This window comes from Dipteris shenzhenensis, chromosome 13, assembly GCF_047967505.1.
Source record: "Dipteris shenzhenensis isolate YYH24624 ecotype China chromosome 13, Dip_SZ_1.0, whole genome shotgun sequence".
Taxonomy (NCBI): Eukaryota; Viridiplantae; Streptophyta; class Polypodiopsida; order Gleicheniales; family Dipteridaceae; genus Dipteris; species Dipteris shenzhenensis.
Window position 1 is genome coordinate 28,768,993 of NC_141608.1, and position 10,300 is coordinate 28,779,292.

General features: G+C 49.0%; 1 protein-coding gene across 1 annotated transcript in view; it reads right to left on the minus strand.

Moving 5' to 3' along the window:
• Positions 1-10,062, minus strand: part of LOC147895254 (syntaxin-22-like) — a 52,769-nt gene extending 42,707 nt beyond the window's left edge. Inside the window, exon 1 of the mRNA XM_087383514.1 lies at positions 8,887-10,062. Coding sequence (XP_087239640.1) covers positions 8,887-9,074 — 188 coding nt within the window. The 5' untranslated portion in view covers positions 9,075-10,062. The remainder of the gene's footprint in view (positions 1-8,886) is intronic.
• Between the last annotated feature and the right edge of the window lie 238 nt (positions 10,063-10,300).

Consider the following 10,300-nt stretch of genomic DNA (forward strand, 5'->3'; position numbering starts at 1 on the left):
TTATCCTGAAATTCGACCAACATATGTTAATCGTGGGCAATGTTTGAAACTGAAATCAAATTTTGCCTTAAATCTGGAACATACCAAACATCTCAGATATACTTAGCTTTCCCATAATCAAGCTGAATAGGAATGTGCCCAACTCCGATGATGTCTTGAGAAGCATCATTGACACACGTAACCTGTCTGTCATGAACAGGCGTGATGCTCTCAAACCAATTCCTATCTAAGCCGACCTGGCAGCCCAAATACCTGACAGGCACACCCCTCTGAACCCAAGTGAATCCTATGTTAAGCCCCCAAACTGGAGTGTCCTCATCACTGATCCAAAAGCCATTGGATTTATGCCAATTTATCTGCGCCCCCGCCGCCAAGCAAAATAAATCCAATGCTGTCCTGAAAGAAGTGAGCGTCTGTGGTGTGGCATCCAAGTAAACTGCTGTGTCATCTGCCAACTCATTGTCAAGTAGCTCCTCTTCCCTTCTGATGGGAAGTCTCATCCCAAAGATGTCAGCTTGAGATCTAACATAGATACTCATAGCTTCAGCCACGAACAAAAAAAGAAAAGGAGCAAGGGGGCATCCCTGACGGACTGATCTGGAAATCTGAAATCTCTCACCCCTTACCCCACCAATAAGTACCTGGCTGTGGGCTGATCTGTACAAAGAGGAAACACCTCTAATCCAAGCATCAGTAAAGCCAAAACGTAGAAGGGTGCCCTCCAAAAAACCCCAATCAAGGGCTACAAGCTCTACCAACCCTACACGGGCAAGGTTTTTGTTAGTAGGGATCTTGTTTTCTATGAATATTCATCTATGCCTTTGCTGGACTGTTAAAAACAGCCCATTGTTGATGCCATAGATATCTTTCACAGCTTGATGCCTTTGTTTCCGTTAGACTCTCTTGATGATGCCACATTTGAGGTGACTCTTCTTGCTTCTAATGGTCATTTACAGCCAGGAGCTTTCTCAAAATCCAAGAGTAGAATGGCTAGATTATGGCCGCTCTGCATGGCCCACTCTGAAGCTTGCCAAAAAGAGAAAATGTTATAAAAAATGCTTCTGCCATGCACAAATCCCGTCTAAGTGTCATGAATAAGATCTGGGAGAAGGGGCTGTAATTGGAGGCTGGCCAGAATCTTGAACATGTCCCCAAAAGTGTGATAGGCCTCCACTAGGACACTAAATTTCTGCAACCTCCTTTCAAGATAAGGTGGATGAGACCCTCTGTGAGCGTCCCGGGCATCTCGCCAAAGTCCCAAATGCCCTACAGGCTGATGTAATGTAGTCTCCAATCATATCCCAAAATGCAATGAAAAAAGAAGGGGTGATGCCATCCGAACCTGGGCACTTGCCCTTGTGAAGGGCTGAAAGTGCAGTCCTAGACTCTGTGTTGGTGAAAGGTGCATCAAGCAAAACATGCATATCCGGTTTCACCAACAAGGGGATGCTCTGCCAAATAACCTGTCTAGCATCCTCTCTATCCCCTATGTCAACATCTGCAATCATAAAAATCTGAAGCTATGCGCATGACATCATCTGGATCTGTCTATAAAACCCCATGTGAGTCAATAAGCTGGGATACACTCTCTCTACTATTTCTAGGGCCAAGTGTAGAGAAAAAGTGTTTATTAACTCTGCCACCCATCTGAATCTAGAAGGACTCCCGTGCATGAAAGGCATACTCTGCTCTCTGATCAAGCAATATCTGTTGATGAGCCCTTGCTGCAGCAAGGCGCTCCTGAATCCAAGCATCTGAAGGCCGTTTCTACTCTTCCTTCTGCAAAGCTGCCAATTGCTGGCGAACACCAATCTCACATCTGAGAATATCTCGTCTCTTGGTACAAGCAACTGAGTGGTAGAAGTCGCTAATACCAGAAAGGGCAGCAGCTACATGTGATGGATATGGCTGCCCACCCTGGACATGAGAAACCCATATCTGTCGGGCTACCTCTGTAAGGTCCTCCTCTGTGTACAAGGCATCTGGAATCCTTATGCTGGCAGATTGGCCTCTCAAGTGAGGCTCTGAGATAGCCAGCACAACAAGAAAGTGGTCTAAAGTGGAAACCCCAACAGCAATGCATACCGTTCCACCTCTGTCTAGTGCCCAATCATCTACATAGAATCTGTCAATGCGTGCATGAATAGGCATCTGTTGCCTCCTGTTCAACCAAGAGAACAGGAGGGACTGTGGCTGAATAAGAAAGGCATCGTCCAACCAAGTATCTCTGCCATAGTAGTGAAAAAGAAAGGCATTCCAAGCTGCTCTCTCCAAAGAGTGAAGTCCTCCTTCTTTGCCCCCTTTTTTGTCTGACGGTAACTCAACCATGTTAAAGTCACCTCCAATCACCCATGAATCCGCAACGGGGGCCCAGGAGAGCAAATCCTTCCACATAATGACACGTTCCCCTCTAATGTTGGAGGCATACAGGTTAAGGAAACCAACCTTACGCCCTCCAATCAAGAGAATAATCCACTGAGCCCTAGAGGGAATAATGACTCCGTGTCCAACAACTAAGGGAAGAACCGACTGCAAAACTGAAATAGAAGTGCCCCCCTAGTGCCCAAGGCAAGCGACCAAAAAGTATGGCCAAAAAGCAACTTGCCTGACTTGGCACAATCTCTAGAATCCAGTTTGTGCTCCTGAATAAATACGATATCAATGGAACCCCCAGTAACACCTAGATGAAGCTAATCCCAGATCAGCTGTCTGCGGCGGCGATGTGGGAAGCCACCTAGGCCCTGTATGTTCCAGCTAATAATCCTCATCGACGGGAGGATGTAGAGTGGAACACCTTACCCGACCTAGTGGCAGAAACAAACCCCTCGACAGGGAAAAGCCCCCTACTCGAGGAGCGAGGAATGGAACCAAGTGGTGGAAAATCAACAGGGGAAAGAACCCTGTCACCTGACGAAGAAGCCCTGTCAACAGGAAACCCAATCACTGGCTCACCAAAAGTAGAGGGCACAAACTACTACTCTAAGAAATCTGAAGCATCTGCCAGAGCTGAAAATGAGTTCCTGTGAATCAAGCCAGACACCGGAGTGCGAAGGATCCCTTCTGAGGGAAGAGGATCAATAGTGTAAACCATCCCCTTCCCCCTATCCAAGGGAGGAAGTGAGGACTGCTCTCGATCCTATGTCTGCTTAGCCACGGAGACCTCTACTGCCTCGAGGAGAGTGTCTAGCACCGCTGGTTCTAGGGAAGAAGCTGCAACTGGGGAGGAGGTCGTAGCTGAAGCGTCTCGGACTGTGTGAGGTGAGACTAGAGGGACAGCTCGAGGTGAAGCAGAGTCCACTAGTGTATCCTCGTGAACTGAAGGAGGAATCTGCACACGAATCGGAACCCACTGGTATGCGTCAAGTGCCCCTGAGGTAGAAGGTCGAGAGGCACCTGAGGTAGAAGGTGGTGGTATCAAAGGAGCGCTCAGTGGAGGAGCACTCTGGCGCGTAGGAGCTATGCCACCATCCTGAGTAGGACCACCATGTGGAGGTCGAGGAGCAAGTGCTGGACCTATATCACCCCTCTGTTGAGGCCGAGGAGCAAGTGCTGGACCTGTACCACCCCCCTGTCGAGGCTGTGGGGCGATAGCTGTACCAAAGGGCTTCTTGGGCCTTCTATTCTTCTTAGGGCAATCCCTGGCAAAGTGTCCAATGGTCCTGCATATCCTACACTGGTCCTGCCTGCCTGTAATCTCTACTCTCTGGTGAAAAAAGGAACCATCCGAGTGCTGGATCATAACATGGTCCATCGTGAGGTTAGGATCCTTACAGAGGACCCTAACTCTAGGTACCCCATCAGCCTTGGTTGCCTCTCCTGCAGTCAATGGCAACGCAGGGAGGGGTGGGATCTCAGCAACCGCGCCGAAATGCTCCCCAATAACAGAAAGAAGTCAATGGTAAACCTAGGGAAGCCCGGGAAATTTGATGAAGAGCGAAAAGATTTCCTTATTTGCCTCCAGTGGGTCGAAACTAATATCAAATGCGTCAAAGAAGATCTTCATGTGTCCCAGGTGTAAAAACTCAGCTTTGAGCACTGTGCCCGCAACCTCTGGAGTGTTAAAAACAACCTGGAAAAAACCTCGTCTTAGAAGATGAACATCTAACAATCGTGGAGTGAGGTCTGGGGGGAGAGCCGCAAGCATCCAATCTCTGACTTGGGATCTAAAAGGGTGAGACCCGAAGATGCGTGCGAGCAACGTGATAGACCATTCAATCTCTACGTCCTTCTTGAGTTGCTGCAACTCGTCTTTAGAAAAAGTAATAGTTTTCGCGGCCGGTGGAGGTGGAGTAGGATTGGCTGACGGAATATCCATCGCCAATCGAGGTGAGGAGGCCGACTCGAACACTTTTGAGACTCCATCCGCTCCAAAAAACGTTGCGGGAGAAGGAAGAGGGGGGAGACTGGAAGAAGGAAAAAGAATGCAGAGGGTAGGGAGCGGGGAAGAGGGAGGGCTGAGGCAGGAGCGGGGAAGAGGGAGGGCTGACGCAGGAGCGGGGGGAGGGAACGGGGTAGAGGGAGCGGGGGAGCAAGGAAGGGGGAGCGGGCTGGGAGGGGAGGAGGCAGCTGAGTGGGAGAGCATAGAAGGGGGTAGAGGAGAGGGAGGTAGAGGCGGGGGTAGGGATCGGGTAGAGGAGAGGGGTGTAGAGGCGAGGGGAAGAGTAGAGGTGGGGGAAGGGTAAGGGGAGAGGGGTGTAGAGACAGGGGGAAGGGTAGAGGCAAGGGAAGGGTAGAGGAGAGGGGTGTAGAGGCGGGGAAAAGGGTAGAGGCGGGGGAAGGATAGGGGGAGAGTAGAGGCGGGGGGAAGGGTAGAGGCGAGGGAAGGGTAGAGGGAGGATAGAAGCGGGGGGAAGGATAGAGGCGGGGGTGAGGGGAGTGGGGTATAGGGAGCGGGGGAGCAAGGAAGGGGGAGCGGGCTGAGAGGAGAGGGGGCAGATTGAGAGGGAGAGGAGGGGCGGAAGTGGGCTGAGAGGGGAGGGGGTGGGCTGAGAGGGGAGGGGGCGGACTGACAGGGAGAGACTGAGGGAGGGGGAGGGGCAGGGGCTGAGGGAGGGGCTGAAGGAGAGGGGCAGCAAGGGAGCGGGGAGGAGCAGCAACTGACTTCCCCTATGGCTGTGTTTTGGCTCAAACTTTTTTTGAAATGTGCCCTTTCCACCCATGGCAAGCGCTTGCTCACCCTGACGAGAGGCTTTAATAAATTTTGAGCATCTCTCCTCGTCCTGCAACAAAAGCCTAACTAACTCATCGAACAAGAGTGGGGCTTCCCTGAGAACAATGGTCAATGAAGTGACGAATATGCCATATGAGGGCACTAAGCTATTGAGAGTAATAGAGACGAGCTTCTTGTCTTCTATTTCCTCATCAATACTTGCGAGCTGATCACGTAGATCAGTGATCCTGGCAATATGATCAGTGATGGCCTGGCCTTCCTGCATCTCGAGATCCTTGAGCTGATTTGTCAAGGCAATAGCCTTTGCCTCATTCTTAACATGATACATGTTTGCCAATCTTTCCCATGCTGCCTTTGCATCCTTGCATGACTTGATAGTCGTCATAATGTGCCTCTTTATTTTTGTGGCAATCAAAAACATTGCTTGGGCACTGCGACGGTCAAACTTCTTCTGCTCCTCCGTCGATGCTATGGGACTAGCAGGAGGGGCTATAGTAGTCTGCTGTCTGCCTGTAGTATGACCCAAAGAGGCTGTGCTGGATGTAGATGAGCCTGCTGGCCTCACCTCATCCCCACTAACAATATCCCACAAGCCCTTACCAACCAAGATGTTCTTAAGCATGAATGACTACAAGGCATAGTTTGGTCCATCTAGCTTGTCACCCTCGGACACATTGCCAAAACTGTCTGAAAGAGTCGACATGATGCAAAATGGGATACCCATAAGCTGCAAATGTACCTGCAAAAAGAACTGCAAGTCCCAAAAGTGCAACTGGCTGCAAATGTGCCTGCAAATCCCAAACAAATGCTTGCTGCAAATGCAAAGTAAGACTTAGCTGCTCAGAAATGCCACTGACTACACAATGCAATTACTGCAAAAATGGCATAAACCAATCACTGCACTCTGCTGCAATCTGAAGTGCAATCCCAAACTGAAAATGCACAACCCAAATTTGAAATAGCACACCCACGAGTGCTCAAATGCATCCACCGAAGCTCAAAGGCATCCACAACTGTAAAGTAACTGCAAATGCACCCAACAATGCAGAGTATTTGCAAATGCACCTGAGAGTGCAAGAGTATGGGCTGCAAAAACAATCCCGAAGCAAAATACACAGCTCAAAACACTTACTGAAAGTGCACCTTGGCCCAAAACACCTGCAAAACAGTCCACTGACTGCGTGGACAAGCTGGAGATGACAAAGGAGCTGAAGTGAGCTGCTTGGAGCTGAATGAAGCTATCAGGAGTACTTTTGAACACAATACACATGTAGAAAAGAGCCTAGAGAAGTATGGAGACGCCAAGAGCTACTGGAACACACCCGGGAGAGGCTGGAGCTGAAAAGAGTCCAAATCTGAGCAAAAATGCCGAAAATTGCTCGAATTGCCTTCTAACAAGTCGTACGGACTCGAAATCAGGTTACGACAAGTCATACGGACTTGCGACACTGTCGTGCAACAGTACGGACAAACAAAACAGAAGAAAAAAAATTCGCCTGAAATGGTGCGGAACAAGCTTGTTTGTATGCGGGCAGCTCAAAAATTTTGACAAACGTCGAAATCGGACCTCAAAAGGTCAAAAAACAGCCACTGGACTGTTGGAGCTACCTCAAATGAAAGTTGGAGAGCTGAATGTGAGAACCAGGAACGCGCACTGGAGCACCAAGCTTGCGGGAGTCTGGAAGCAAGCGCGGGAATGGGATCTAGAAACGGAAGCGCTCTAATACCAAACGTAAGAACAAAGTGAAGACAGGTTGTGAACACAAGTGAGCAAGAGTGCACACACAAGAAAGCTCCAATAGAAATGTTCAAATGAAACAATACAAGTGCTTGGTATATATAGTACCCAAGTACTACTGGTCAACCATAGGGTTGAATTTATGCCTACAACACCATATCTTTGTAATCTCTTACAGGAACAGGCCCCAAATAGAGGCGGAAAGGTGGCGCAACTGTACAGAGCAGTACGGAGGGTGTGCAGACCCGGGACAGGTGGCGCGCAACTGTATGGAGCAGTACGGGGCTGGATGAGGCCTATTGGAGCAACGAAGGAGGCTGCCATGCAGCAGGGACCTGCCTTTATATAGGCTGGGCCCTTGCCTTGATTGGAGGGCCAAGGCCGTAGAAGAGTGGGTCCAAAAGGCCCCGGTTTGTGAGCCCTAATAGGGCTGGACCAGCCACAGACTGGTCGGCCAGTTTGGTGCAGACTGGTCGGTTTTGCCAGCCCCCTTGGGGCCCATAAAAGGAGGGCCTCCAGCCCTCATTCATTATCACTTGGAGCAGCCCTCAAGACAGCAGACAGTGGGAGCTTTAGGCCTACATTCAGGAGGACAAGGTGACCTAGGAGAAGCTGCAGACTGAACTAGAGTGGCTGCCCACCTAGGCTGGCTTCCGGACAGCAAAGTGGAAGGGATCTAGACAGAGAGTCTACATATGCTCGAGGTGGAGCACGCGGGCTCAGAGATCTAGAAGTGCCAGGCCTGTAGTTGAAAAACCTTTTGGTATTGTATCCTGTCCTAGTTTCTGGACAGATGGAAATATAAAGTGTTGCTTCTATATCACACTGTGTGAGCTCTTGGGCAATACTATCAGTCTTCCGCTGTGCGTACCCTCTGTTAAGTCATTTCTAACACCCCCCCCCCCCAAAAAAGAAAAAAAGGAGGACTTACAAATTCATGAATTTTGCTCTCAGAATTAAAAACTTGATTGTTATGTGCATCCTTCTAGGAAAGCCCCAGAAAACAAGCTGCCATATGTGAGCCACACAGGGAGGACAGCAAAACTGCAAGGCAGCCAACAACATGCTGCTGCATGGCTGCCTTGCTACCTCAAGCGTGCTGGTTGTGCATGCAGCAGTCCGCCAAATTAGCAGGCGACTAACTGCCTAGCAGGCTGCCAGGTCGGCCCTACAGAAGCCTATAAACAGTCTACAGGCTACCCTTATTTCCGCCTCGGAGAAAGGACAGCAACCACCCCACAGCACTCAATTAAGCATCTAAGAGAGTAGCAAAAGCTGACAGCACCAAGCGGATAGCCTCAACAGGGGTACAGGAACAGCCACCCAACTCCATCCACAGGAAGGGGGGGCAAGTTGCACCGAATGTTTGTGTCTACCTTCATACTCACTTGCACAAGTGCACGTGTGGCCTCATTGCAACAAAGCATCAACGCTTCCGCACTCAATTAGCATCCTATACATGCATGTGAGAGTAGAAGGAAGCCTGCATGCATCTACATGCTTGAAGCCAATCATACTAAGGTAATTCAGAGTTATACGATAGGTCATTTCCCGGCATAGTGTCCTCTGTCCCTCAACATTTTGTCAATTCCAAATGGTTATTTCACCCTTGCCTTGAGCAGCAATATATGGTTATATTTCTCCCTAGATATACTTATTTGCTAATGCAATACGACTTGGCAAAATGGCATTGCTGCCCAGGTAGGCAACTTTGGAGCTAGGGAAAAAATATGGAAGTAGAAAAGGGAGGCTGTCTCTTGCGAACCAAACTTCCAAAAGCTTACAGATTGATTCAAGTCCACACAACGGGAAAAGATTGGAGCTACTTTCGGATTCCTTCCCGAATGCACAGATCAGGCGTCATCAAGAACGGAAATCGCTACTAATCTTTCAAACATTGCGTGGTCAATGCACGTTAAATGATTTTCAATTACCGCCGAAAGGAGACACAATGAGACCCAGAAGTTGGAGAGCTCACAATTTCTCACGAAGCTCAACCGTATCCTTGGATGTTCCCAGCGAATTCACGTAGCGCTTGAAAGCGGACACGGAGGTATTGATCTGGAAGATCCCTGCGGCGATGGCTTGGCTTGGGTCTTGCCGGGTCGCAGCCGGAACACTGATGGTCTGGGAGGACTCTCCTCGCTCCAAATCTTGGAAGCTCATGATGGCTGGCCAAGTCTCCAAGGGCTCCAACTGCGATCGGGAACCGTCAAAAGTGTCTACGGGGTTCCGAAGCGCATTGTCACTTGTATGTGCGCAAGGTGGGCGACATGGGAGGTAAAACCCTGATGGGTTTTGCGTTCTGAGGGGGAGCAAGGATCGACGATACGGGAAGGGATGATGGAGGCGATCAAAGCGTGAAGGGAAGGGAGGTGAGGTGCATTGCCGGCATGGAGTGGAGCTGCATTGAAAGCGTGCATGTAGGAATCGTATTTCTACAGTTTGGAGTGAGATGAAATTCAATCAACTTTTGCAGCCGCCATCGAAAAATCCATTGCTCCAGCTTGTCATGCGCATCTTCAAGCTCCGATTCCTTGCTCTGCTCCTTCTATCTCCTCATCAATCAATCGCCAGCCCAATTCTCACTGCTCATCATTCTCAGATCAGCACCATATTCTTGGTACTTCAATCATACGCTCAAACTCCGTCGTATTCCTCTGTCGCTCTCTCTCATCAAACCAAAACAGAATTTACCCTCCTTTGCTCCTTCAGATGTTGCAACCTTTATCCCACAATCACAGATGTCTTCCTTAGATCATGAACTACTTCAGAGATGAACTCCTTCAGATCATTCTTAAGATTATCGCAATCAAGTCTCCTTAGATCAACACATTTTTTCTTCGCTCGACATTCGAATCCTTCCCTGTCCCTCGTCAACCCAGATGTCTTTCTTAGATCAGCTATTTCGGATCAATCTTTATCCTTAGATCAACACGATGAAGCCACCTCAGATCAACGCATTTCTTCCCTCGACATTCGAAATCCTGCAAGAGTTTTCGTCCGTTGCAATCTCTCGTCAACCCAAATGTCTTCCTTGGATGACATTTATCCCTCTCTTGCGACTTCCAACATCGCTCACGATAGTATGCTGGCTAAGTTCGATACATTTACTTAATACCTCATCACGGCAGTATTTTTCACACTTGTCAAATTTCCTACTACTCTTCATCTTCACATCTCGATTCCCACTTTAGTTTTTGGCCTGCCACAGGTAAGGCCTAAGTGTTTGGGTGCCATTTTCGCTTTCTTTGGAGAATGTATAAGCTTTTACAAGATGGTCATTATCATCGTTGCTGAGATGTGGGCAAAACTAGGAGGCTAGAAAGTGGGCATTAATTATTCTCCAAGATTCCTTTTGCCTTTTATGTCTAGTTCCTTGCTTTTCAAGT